Source organism: Carassius auratus, chromosome 37 (genome assembly GCF_003368295.1).
Source record: "Carassius auratus strain Wakin chromosome 37, ASM336829v1, whole genome shotgun sequence".
Taxonomy (NCBI): domain Eukaryota; kingdom Metazoa; phylum Chordata; class Actinopteri; order Cypriniformes; family Cyprinidae; genus Carassius; species Carassius auratus.
Window position 1 is genome coordinate 10,605,045 of NC_039279.1, and position 12,396 is coordinate 10,617,440.

Below are 12,396 nucleotides of genomic sequence, written 5' to 3' on the forward strand. Positions count from 1 at the left end.
GGTCTGACCAAGATAATAAATTATCTAGTGTGTGTGTGTGTGTGTGTGTGTGTTAGTAAAAATATTTTTTAGTACGCGAGTCAGAGTAGTCAGTGGCATTTTTAAAGCCGCGCTAAAACTGTGAAAGTGAAGTAGTGACAGATTTTTTCTCTTTTATTATTAAGTAATATAATTTTTTTATATATATTAAGTAGTATTTTACTATCCATCAGTTTTTGATTGGATGAAGGCAGATCTGAATGTGAGCTAGCAGCTGGTTGTAAGAAAGTGATTTCACAGAAAAATGAGTTATGCCATTAAAAAAACAAAAATCAGAGCTCACAATAAATGATTGTTAATAAATAATTTAAAATGAAAAAAGAAACATGAATGGATAAATCGGTCACAAAAACGATCAATAACTTGCATTTAGAATTTTTTTTTCTTTCAAAAAAAGTAAATGTTTTATGGAAACAATATCAAATGTTTTCAATGCATTTTAGCATTACAGCCATTGTATCTTTATTAAGAGGAAAAACAGAATGGATAGCAAATCTTCCTTTGTTTTTGTCTGTATTGTTATTCTAAAATGCATGACTTCTCTCATAAAGTGTGACTCATGTGGTAGGACTAAAACTTGTTGATATTCAGGAAGTAAAATAAGGACTCTGTTGTTATGAAAAATCCAGCTATTTTTTTTCATCTCGATAGTGACGTCCTGATACAAATATATATATATATATATATATATATATATATATATATATATATATATATATATATATATATATATATAGATAGATAGATAGATAGATAGATAGATAGATAGATAGATAGATAGATGTAGATATATATATATATAGAGAGAGAGAGAGAGATATATAAATATACATATATATTATCTAAACAATTTGTTTACTTATTTGTTCAACCGATGGCAAATGAGGGGAGTGTTTGAAACTTATTTTTGGGAATTTTTGTAATTCTGTTTGATGCAGTAATCTTTATTTAGTGCCCTATACCATGGTATACTGCATGTATAACTGTCTGCCAAATGCTTATCAGGATTTTGGACAAGATGTACCTGGTTCCTCCCGATGTGACCTGAAGAAGAACCTCATAGAGGCAGGATGCAGGAGCGGAGCTCTGGAGTATCCCACCAGTAAAATGCATGTGACAGAGAACAAAGATCTCAGTGACAAAGCCTCGGGATCCACCACCGACGTCACCCAGATCCAACCTCAAAGCATACGCATCTCTCTGAGACCCGGTGAGTTCATCAACCCCTAAACAAATGACCACATGTTCCTCCATTAGACCAAATTGTTTCTCTGGCGTCCCACAGATGATTCCCAGGTCTTCACACTGAAAGTCCGTCAGGTTGAGGACTACCCTGTGGACTTGTATTATCTGATGGACTTGTCCTACTCCATGAATGACGACCTGACTCAGCTGCGACAGTTGGGGCAAGGCCTGGCTGAAGAGATGAGTAAATCCACCAGCAATCTACGTATGGGCTTTGGGGCTTTTGTGGATAAACCCGTGTCCCCGTACATGTTCATCTCACCTCAAGAAGCCGTGTTAAATCCCTGTTACTCGTGAGTGATGACGTATATTTACACGCTGAACAGGAACATTACAGATGATGGCTGTTTATTACAAACCTGTAACTGGGCGGTGTGCTTGTTGGCTGACAGAATCTGATATTACGTCTTTAGACACACTGCTATTATGGTTAAAGTGTCCCCATTTGCTGAGTTACATACAAAATAAGTGTCATGCTGTAAGCTGTTTTCTAAATCTTGGATGTTGCGACTCATTTGTGCCGACAAAGTTGAATAACCAACATTACCTATCAGGTTTGGCATGGTTACACAGTAATAGTAGTAGCCCATTTCTACTGTGTATTGACTTCCGGAACGTTCTTACCCCTAATTTTCCTTTTTGACCCTTTTACATCTTACTACATTATCTACCATAGGATCCCATACAAATGCCAGCCTCAGTTTGGCTACAGACACGTTCTGTCTTTGACGGAGGAGGTCAGCCGCTTTACAGAGGAAGTGAAGAAACAGACGGTGTCTCGGAACAGGGACGCCCCAGAGGGAGGCTTTGATGCCATTATACAGGCAGCTGTGTGCAAGGTTGAACTCTCTAAACAAGCAAAAAGAAATACAAAGAACTTTACAATACTTTTCTAAGTAGCTTTCGTTATTTTTGGCCTAAAATAAGCATTCTCATTGGACTATTTATGTCTTTCTCCCAGGAGAAAATTGGTTGGAGACCAGGTGCATCTCACTTACTGGTTTTCACCACAGATGCCAAGACACACGTGGCTCTCGATGGGCGCCTGGCGGGCATTGTACGACCCAATGATGGCCAGTGTTATGTGGACACAGATAACGTCTACAATATGTCTACAACTATGGTATTCTGTTGATTCTTTTAATGACTATTTAGTAAATTCTGAGTGGCATATATAGACAAAACAGTTTTTGATTGGGTGTTTGATTGGGTGTTGGGTGTTTAGCATTAGACACACTGTACTGCATACCCAGTGTGCAATTCATGTAGAAAATACAACAAATTTACGTAAAAAAAACTTGTCAGATATGTGAATCAAACTGACATAAAAAGTTGACATAAAGTTGATTTGATTTGATAAATTGAACATTAAACATATCGGCCTATACATTAAACCAATTTCAGTGTGGGATTAACTTCCTATTTTCAGCCAATTACTAGTGGAGGAAATTGCCATCCAAATCAAATTAGAAATATTACAGCATTTTGATAAAGTCTTGACTAATATTTAATGGTAATTTGATATCAAGGTGCCCGCTGGGTATGAAACCTATTAAATTAAGTTTAGAATACCTTTATTCATGCATACTAATGGATAAAAAAATTTCAGGACTACCCATCCCTGGCATTAATCACAGAGAAAATGTCAGAGAACAATATAAATCTCATCTTTGCTGTGACTAGCCATGTGGAATCCCTCTATAAGGTAAGAAGGGGATTACATTTTACCGTAAATCAGTTTGGTAAATGTCTAATCTGATTAGTAGGGTACTTTCAAAGATTTCTCCCTTCGTTCTCTCTCTTTATCCACTGTAGAACTACAGCGAGCTGATCCCTGGTACTGCAGTGGGCACGCTTTCCGAGGACTCTCATAATGTCATCCAGCTGATTCAGGATGCATACGCTGTAATGTCCGTTTTAACATGTACAAAAATATGCTAACAATAGAGCTGAACCTTGTGTTGAAACTGAAACATTCCTTAAAAGGCTTCACTCCATTCAAATAGTTTGTGGTCACTGATCTATTGTTTGCTGTTGTGTTTGTGTAACAGAAACTGCGTTCTAAAGTTGAGCTGGAGCTCTTGAATGTCCCGGAAGAGCTCAGTCTGACATTTAATGCCACATGTCTCAATGGAGAGGTCATCCCTGGGCTAAAATCTTGCACTGGCCTAAAAAGAGGAGACACCGTCAGTATTCTGTTCTCTCTTTATCTTTTTCTGTCTGTCTCTTTAATATTCTTAATCCACTTTATTCGAATCTCATTTTGCCTCTTTATTCACACTCAAATATTTGTGATTACTTAAAAAAACCTTTTATCCCAAAACTCCCCTGCGGTCAGTTTGGTCGCTTTCATTTTTTCAGTTTTTACACCCACTCTGACGTATTGACATATTCCCCAAGAGGAGCACAGGAAATCTCCTTCCTGATGTGCAATCATTAGCCTTCCTTGATAAATGAGTTGCATAAAATGTTGTGGTTTTCACTCCCTTCCTCATAAATGGTTAAATTCACATGAAGGACAAGTGGGTGTTACTGTGCAATTACTCATTCTGATGAGTGTGTCTAGGCATCAGACTTGCCTGTTTCCTGTTCTCTGCCCTGTTGCTCTGACTCACACTAACCAGGCTTCAGTTCAGTCTGTCAGTCCAACACAGTCACATGTAAGGCAGCCTACACGCACACATTTACTGTCAGCAATGGAATTAGATTCACATATGTCATGTACAGCACATAATGGCTAAACATTTCCATTAGAAATATGCAATATTTGCCTAAATATTAATTTAATTTCAATCATTATATTATATTATATTATATTATATTATATTATATTATATTATATTATATTATATTATATTATATTATATTATATTATATATTTTTCAAGGATCCCCACCAAATTACTGCAGTGAAGAATTGTACCATCTTCATCTATCCATCTTACCATACTAGTCCTTTTTCTTATTGTTCCCCAGTCACACATATGCAATTGTAAATTCACGACCACAGACATGGATTAGGCCATGATCCTGGATTCTTGCTGAACCAAAATCAGATCGTAACAGTTGCTGAAATTGCTGCATCTCAATGTGTTCTGCTCACAGCGTAGAATGTTGAATTACATTAAAACATTACATACATTACCCGCCCACCTCTGCTCGCTCAAGTCGACCTCTGCACACTCTAGGCCTCTGGTCTCACTCACTCAAGGTGTGTGACGCTGTATCGTTGAGAATGCAAAACTACTTTGTTTGGCCTTCCAAAAGAGGATACAATTAGAAATCAAGTTTATATCACGTTTATAATGGGTTTTATGTTTATATCTCATCGTTCCGGCCAGGCAGGGCATCACAATATGTTAAGGGACGTAACATTTTTATGTCTCACGCCTGAGGTATTCGGCCAATCACAACGCACTGGATAGCAAGCCAATCAGAACACTCCTCGCTTTTCAGACCAATGAGCCTTTCAGAAGACGGGGCATAGAGGAGAAACAATAATGTATAGTATGTGGAAAATAATGTGTTTTTTGAACCTTAAACTGCATAAACACATTTCATTACACCAAATGTGTTATTTAAAACACCAAATAATGTTTTTTTTTGTTTGTTTGTTTTTGCAACATTATATGACACCTTTAATAGGTAGTAAGATAGTTGTTAAGTTTAGGTATGGGACTGGATTAAAGTTGGTTTAAACTATCTAAAATATGGTCATGCAGAATGAGGCATTAATATGTAATATAAGTAATAATAAACACCCAATGTCATAGTAATATGCATGCTAAAAAGCAACTAGTTAATAGTGAGAATTGGTCTATAAAGTGTTAATAAAATATTTGTTTTATTTAAATATTATTGAATATACACTACCATTCAAAGGCTGCATCTATTTGAACTAAAATACAGAAATATATATTAAAATGTTCCAGAATCAATATTTACAATTCAAAATACGTATTTTCTATTTTTAGGTTTTATTTATTTCTTTGATTTCCCAGATATTACTCAGTTTCATTTAGAAATCATTCTAATATGCTGATTTGGAGCTGAAGGGAATATTTATTATTATCAATGCTGAAAACAAAGGAAGACTTAATATAGTGTTGTGGAAAACGTGATCGCCTTTGATGATTTGTCAACTTTTATCAATTTACTATATCTTTGCAGAAAAAAAGTATTATTTTTCTTCAAAAATAAAAACATCACCCAAACCTTTGAAGCCTATTATGGTCTTACAGTACAAATTTGTAATGTATGATAATAATAATAATTTATATTTGTGAACACCAGTGTTCTGTAACAACTCCACACTCCCTCAATCCCATCTTCCCAGGTGTCCTTCAGTGTAGAAGCCCGGGCCAGGGGCTGTCCTAAAGAGAAGCGCAAGACCTTCACCATCAAACCAGTGGGCTTCAAAGACACCTTGCAGATCACAGTCAACTTTGAGTGTGAGTGTAAATGCCAAGCTAAGGCGGAGCCCGACAGTCCCATCTGTCACCATGGCAATGGCACCTACGAGTGTGGTATCTGCCTGTGCAACCCGGGACGATTGGGTCCTAGGTGTGAGTGTGCAGAGGGGGACTACAGCCCCACCGACCAGGACGCCTGTACCGGGCCAGACAAAGTGGTCTGCAGTGGCCGTGGAGACTGTGTGTGCGGCCAGTGTGTGTGCCACAATAATGATTTCGGCAAGGTGTGGGGGAAGAGGTGTGAGTGTGATGATTTCAGCTGCCTGCGATACAAAGGAGAGCTCTGCTCAGGTAAGAGAACATTTGTGGCTTGGAGGAAGCTAGAAGCTTGTATTTTGTTGAGTGTGATAAAGTTTTATTATTAGATTGTTGGATGTGACATTAACAGTTATCCCAACAAGTGTTTTGGGACATTTTAAACTTAATGTGTGTATATATCTGAATCCGATGCAAAATATCAAGCCCAGTGGCATTTGCAAACAAATGTAAAGGAATAATCATTTTTTTCCAGGTTTGGGAACTGAACAAAAGATAAAAAAGAACCATCTAGAACATCTATAACTGAATGACTTTCTCATATGGGAACAAATTATTTGTATGATTCTTACAACTCTTATAACTCTGATTCTTAAATATATACAGTACAACCAGTGTGGACCAATTCCAGAACAAATTAGTATTATGATTTGGTTTGTTCCAGTAAATCAAATCCACACAGTGCAAACTTTTCTATTTATTTTTTGGGAATCAAAAACATACCGAACAATCACTGTAATCTGATTTCTGAACAAATTATTCTTATGAGTTGGTTCTTTAGTGATATCAAACATATACAGCTTACAGTTACCTGTGCTGTATGTTGTAATTATTGCCTTTTGTTTCCTATGAAACTGTAATCTGCAATCTGTTAAAGGTGCAAATTAAGAGTTTTTTCAGTAATATCTATAAAAAACTAAATGAATGAATGTAGTTTGTTATATTACCTATAGACATGTTTCATTAATGTTTGACATCCAAAAATAGTCTGAATATTTTATTTTACAATATAACAAATGTCTTTATGCAGAAACATTTGCTTGAATAGCACAACATAATGCCTCTTGGTTTAATATTTTAAAATTGTAATGCAAGACACTTATACATTTTTAAGGAGACTTAAGGGTCCAAATATTTTTAGGGCTTCTGCATCTCAGCCTATCTCACAACGAGCAGGATCTTTTAGAATATAATCTCCTTTTTTCACTGCCTATTATTTTGTACAGAAGTCTTTCTTTACGAGTAAGATTCCCTGTTCCCTGCCTCACATCAGCTCAAAGGAATTACCTACAATAACAGTAAACCATCTCCTGCATTAGTCAAAGAATGTGCTCCTCTTATAAATAAACATGTTCTGTGGGACTTGGCAGGATAAACCATGTGTTGACCCAAGACATGTGTGTTTGTTCTTCATACAAGGTGATGATGTTCCACTGGGTTGCGTTTGAGCTGGAATGGCTGAAGAGTTTATGTAAAAAAAAAAAAAAATGATGTGCAATAGTTACCCTCTTGAAGTTATGTACAGTACTCTTGGAAGGGGGTTGGTTTCTCACTTTAACAGAACCAGATCTCTATCTCCGTTGTAACAAACTTAGGATAAAAGAAGTTTCTTATAGCATATTCCCAGAGGTCCAGCCTTTCTGTGTGTTCACACACTGATGATGTCACTGAACCAAAAATAACTCCGTGAGGGAGTAAAGTGGTGTTTAGGCTGATGTGACAAGAGTTACCATTGTTTTTCTGTGGAAAAAATAATTACACGCAGTGCAATGTTATTTTTTTTTACATTTGTTTTGACTGTTGTATTTTCATTTGGTTTTGTTTTTGATTTAGCTGCATCAATGTTGTAATTTCAACCATCACTCATAAACACTGTTTTGCTAAGGAATAAAGCACTGTTATCTCCTAAGCAAACATGCACACTGCCGCAGATGTGTTTATAATTATATCTGTAAATCACACATGTAATGGGGCATAGCATTCTGCCATTGAACATCAAGTGAAATAAGTGATAATATCATATCAGTCACATTCCTCACATTCACCAGCACCAGATGTCCATTTTTAGAAGCCTCTGTGATTAAAAATGAAACATGGAGCTGTTGAGTGTGAATGCCAGTAGGGGAATTTCATTTGGAAAGCCTCAGCATAACATTTGGGAACGGGTCTTTTTTTTTTTTTGGATGCATGTGTGGAATGTACAACTCCTTACATGAGGCACTTTTATGGGCTCAAGTTCAAACTAACTTTATTACATTATGAGATTGAACATTATTCATCATGAAAAGCTTTCTATCAAGTGTTAAAAAAGCAAATAAATTCTACATTCATGTGGAGTCTGCTCACTCATTCCCATCTTTGTGTTGTTTTTCCCTACATGGCTCATTCCAGGTCATGGCATTTGTTCTTGTGGGTTTTGCCAGTGTGATCCAGACTGGAAGGGGGAGAACTGCAACTGTTCTACTCGTACAGACACCTGTATGTCCAGTTTGGGGCTGTTGTGCAGCGGTCGTGGTCAGTGTGTGTGTGGGAGCTGTGAATGCACTCAGCCCGGGGCCTACGGCTCCACCTGCGATAAATGCCCCACCTGCCCTGACGCCTGTACCTTGAAGAAGTGAGTGTAATTCCTATATTAAGCATAAAATAATATGTTCAGAATGGCATGCTACCAAACTACTATTTTTGCAGTATACACTGCACATTTTCTGTATGCATAGAACACTGAGATGACATAGTACAATTTCCAAAACGTGCATTTTCCCAGTGTCAGATGCCTTGCATTGCTTGAACACAGTGTTTTTAACTGATTCACATCTATTTCTTGACCCATTATTTGTTCTGACTGCCAAAAGCATTAAATGTGCAAAATAATAATTGGTATTTCTAATCGAATGGCAGTCGTGGAATTAAACATCTAATATGATGTGGCCACACGACCACAGTGTAGCATACTACTCTTTGGAATGTTTGTTGTTCCATAAGAGATTCTGATTCACATGCAGTTTTTTAAATATAGTATGGAAGTACACAGTTTATACTAAACAATATTCAGTAAGCAGTAAACAAGTATTCTATTCCAAACATAGGAAATGAGTTCAAAAGTAAAATGTTTTTTCTCTCTCTCTCTAGGGAATGTGTAGAGTGTAAGCACTTCAAGAGAGGGAAACTCTTTGATGATGACACCTGTACTCGAATATGCAGAGATGAAATCATGTTGGTGGATGATTTAGGTACAATTATCATGTTCATTTCAGTTTATAATTTTTTTTGCATTTAAAGCATTCTAGCTTTTTTCTGTAGGCTTTTGTTGTAACCCTCTGTTTAACCTACAGTGTTCCATGATAAGAATGCAGTGAATTGCACCTATAAGGATGAGGACGACTGTGTGCAAAGGTTTCAGTACTATGAGGACAACAGTGGCAAATCCATCTTGTCTCTGGTCAAAGAGCCAGGTAACATCCTCTTAATGCTCTTACTGATTAAATCAATTGCTGTGTTTACTGTTATAGATGCTGGTATTCTTCTTTGGACAAAGATGGTTTGGGAAAAATAAACAGAAGTATATTATTTAGGGAATCAATGTTTATTTTATTTTTTTTATTTAAAAAATATAGGAGTTCCTAGGTGTTAGTGCAAGTGTATGGAAGTGTAGGTGTGTGTGCAGTGTGTGATGGCTGTAAATTCAGGAACCTGCAGTGAGAGTCTGCTGCTCTGTGTTAAAACACACAGCAATAAACAACATCCCAGCTACTTAAGAACCCGCTGACAGAGTGTTATTCCTACTGGGATAGGAATGGTTCAGACAGGAAGCAAAGAGACAAACACAAGACTAAAATAGAGAAGCGAGTCTAGAGCTAAAAAAATTTTAATACAATTTTTTTTTTTAATCTTTTATTCAGCAAGGGCGTATTAAATAGATAATTTGACAGAGGTTAAATTGAAGTGACAGTAAGTAATTTATGGTGTTTAAAAAGATTTCAAATTCAAATAAATGCTGTTCTTTTAAACACCTGTTCTATTGGTTGGGGGTTCGATTCCCCGGGAACACATGATAGGTAAAAGTTGATAGCCTGAAAGCATCTGCTAAATGCATAAATTTAATTTAATTTAAAAATAGAAGCATCTTTCACCTATTTACTTTTCCTGTGTAATAGACTGCCCTAAAGGCCCTGATATCTTGGTGGTGCTCCTGTCAGTAGCTGGTGCCATTTTGTTCTTGGGTCTTGCCGCCCTGCTTATCTGGAAACTGCTTATCACCATCCATGATCGGCGGGAATTTGCTAAGTTCGAGGAGGAGCGGGCACGTGCCAAGTGGGAAACGGTCAGTGAAGTGCAAAAATACACTCAAGTTCCACTGTTATGCATGCTGCAGCTCACAGATCAAAAAGACCTCAGGATACATAACCGAACGCATTTACACTCACATGCCTCTCTGTTTAATGTAAAAAGCTCAAATTACTGTGTGTATGTGTGTAAGTGGCTTGTTGAACTATAGATGTTGGCAGGATGATTTTACAGTTCCAGTTGCATGCTGTTGTTCCCTTCAGAACAAAGAAAAAGCCTCCGCACAGCTGGGCAAGTTTTGTTTTAAATTAGCCAATGCTAATTTTTTTCATCAGAACAGATTGGGAGAAATTGAGTATTACATCACTTGCTCATCAATGGATCGTCTGAAGTGAATGGGTGCCGTCAGAATGAGAGTCCAAACAGCTGAAAACAACATATATCATATATATATATATATATGAAAACAACAATTAATCCACACATCAAAAAACTGTTTGTAAACTGTTTGTAACTGTTTGTCTATCCATTATAAAGACGTTTTGAGTCCTCTATCGATAATATTGTTTTTTCTTAAGTGAAAGAGTCATCTCGTCTGAATCAGCAGGGAAATATGCACAGATCAAGCACCATTAACAACCGGAAACTGTTCTAAACAAAAATGTTGGTGGATTTCGATGTGAGAGAACATCAAGGGATGGACTCTTTCATTGGACGAAGCGTTATTATTGTATTTTGGCCAGAAGCAATGGAAAGTTTAAAAAGCCCATTTATAATGATGGGATGAACTTTACTCAAGATGCTAATTAATGGACTAGAGGACTAGTCATGTCATGTGTGGACTACTGTTTGAACTTTCTGACGGCACCCATTCACTGCCGAGGATCCACTGGGGAGCAAGTGATGTTATGCTAAATTTCTCTAAATCTGTTCCTATGAACTTTTCTATTTTTGAACTATTCATTTAAGGAGGGTTGAAGCTAGAAAAACATACTGGTCAAATGTAGACTGTGTAAATGCATATGAATGATAACCTAATTTTTATTCTCATAGGGCCACAACCCCCTCTACAAAGGAGCCACATCAACATTCACAAACATCACATACAAAGGCAAAGACTGACCACAAAGAGCAGAGGAAGAATTGGACATCACTAACAGACGGTGTTCATATTTTTAAGGTTTAAAAGTATTGATTGTTGATTGATTGTAAAATTGATTGTAAAATTGACTATGCAAATTGAACACAGTCAGGAAGGGTTGTACATATTTTGTTGTTGTACATATGTAAAGTCACAAATGCCATAATCCCTCAGTGGAAGTCTTTCTGTTTGTCACTGAATGAATGTTTAACTCTACATTTGCTTCCTACATGACTGTATTTGTCGGCAGCACAGTGCTTGGAGAGATAGCTTCACATTGTAGTGACACACGTCAAGCCATTTCCTCCCTCTCCCTGCTCCGTCACCCTGTGTAGGGGCAGATTTGAATGATAAAAATCTTTCCAGCTACTGATGGCCTCTGGTAACACTGAATCCCTCAGAACAAGAAATGTCCTTAATATAAGCGGTTCTCTTTACTGTTGTTATAGCTTTATTAATATTACGCAACTAGTGGTAGCTTTATCACACTGGCCTTTAGTACACAATTTTGGTATGGGTTAACAAATCAAAGTGCTTTATAAAAATGTGCAAAATTTGTCTGTGGTCATAATTTTTTACAAAATGTGTGCCAAAAATAGACACATTTTTATTATTTGTCTGGCAGAATGACCTTAAAAGTCAAAAAGTCCTTCTCAGCTCAAGTGTAAAAAAGTACCAGTGCCCTCCACTGGGAAATATATGAACTTCTGGATGTTCTATTTAGGTGCTGACAGACTCGTATCATTTTTAGTATGTGGTCATTAAATAGACAGAAATAACGAAATACTTGTCAAATAATTTCTTTGAAAAAAAAAAAAATATAATAATGTGATATATTTAAGTCAAATATAATTTCATGTTCTAATATCTAGCGATGCCACACGCTTCAATTTTAATATCATATTAATATCCATGCTAATTTTAGTACAGTATGATTTAAAATATTACTGTAATTAATTTACAATTAAAATAATTTCATTGTTTGTATTTGGGGTTAATAAAGGCCTGTTTTTCTATCTCATCCCATTTCAGTTTTATGAGTCTAATCATTTAACTAACTTAATTTAATCTGACTAATTCTATATTTAATTTTCTTTGCTGTTTAGTAGTAGTGTTTCTCTAGATGGGATTCTCTTAAATGAATTGAACTACAGCACCATCTACTGGACTGATGTTACAA

General features: G+C 36.5%; 2 protein-coding genes across 2 annotated transcripts in view; one reads left to right on the top strand and one right to left on the bottom strand.

Annotated features, from left to right (window-relative positions):
- The window catches only part of synpo2lb (synaptopodin 2-like b), a 21,040-nt gene extending 19,851 nt beyond the window's left edge, over positions 1-1,189 (bottom strand). Inside the window, exon 1 of the mRNA XM_026222705.1 lies at positions 1,064-1,189. The gene's annotated coding sequence lies outside the window, so the exon portion shown is untranslated. The remainder of the gene's footprint in view (positions 1-1,063) is intronic.
- LOC113056156 (integrin beta-3-like) overlaps positions 1-11,774 on the top strand; it is a 14,296-nt gene extending 2,522 nt beyond the window's left edge. The window contains exons 3-15 of the mRNA XM_026222706.1: positions 1,045-1,249; positions 1,325-1,577; positions 1,961-2,123; positions 2,246-2,407; positions 2,894-2,989; positions 3,100-3,189; positions 3,336-3,470; positions 5,620-6,046; positions 8,183-8,405; positions 8,921-9,021; positions 9,124-9,243; positions 9,946-10,112; positions 11,129-11,774. Of these exons, the coding sequence (XP_026078491.1) occupies positions 1,045-1,249; positions 1,325-1,577; positions 1,961-2,123; positions 2,246-2,407; positions 2,894-2,989; positions 3,100-3,189; positions 3,336-3,470; positions 5,620-6,046; positions 8,183-8,405; positions 8,921-9,021; positions 9,124-9,243; positions 9,946-10,112; positions 11,129-11,197 (2,211 nt within the window). The 3' untranslated portion in view covers positions 11,198-11,774. The remainder of the gene's footprint in view (positions 1-1,044; positions 1,250-1,324; positions 1,578-1,960; positions 2,124-2,245; positions 2,408-2,893; positions 2,990-3,099; positions 3,190-3,335; positions 3,471-5,619; positions 6,047-8,182; positions 8,406-8,920; positions 9,022-9,123; positions 9,244-9,945; positions 10,113-11,128) is intronic.
- The last annotated feature ends 622 nt before the right edge of the window (positions 11,775-12,396 follow it).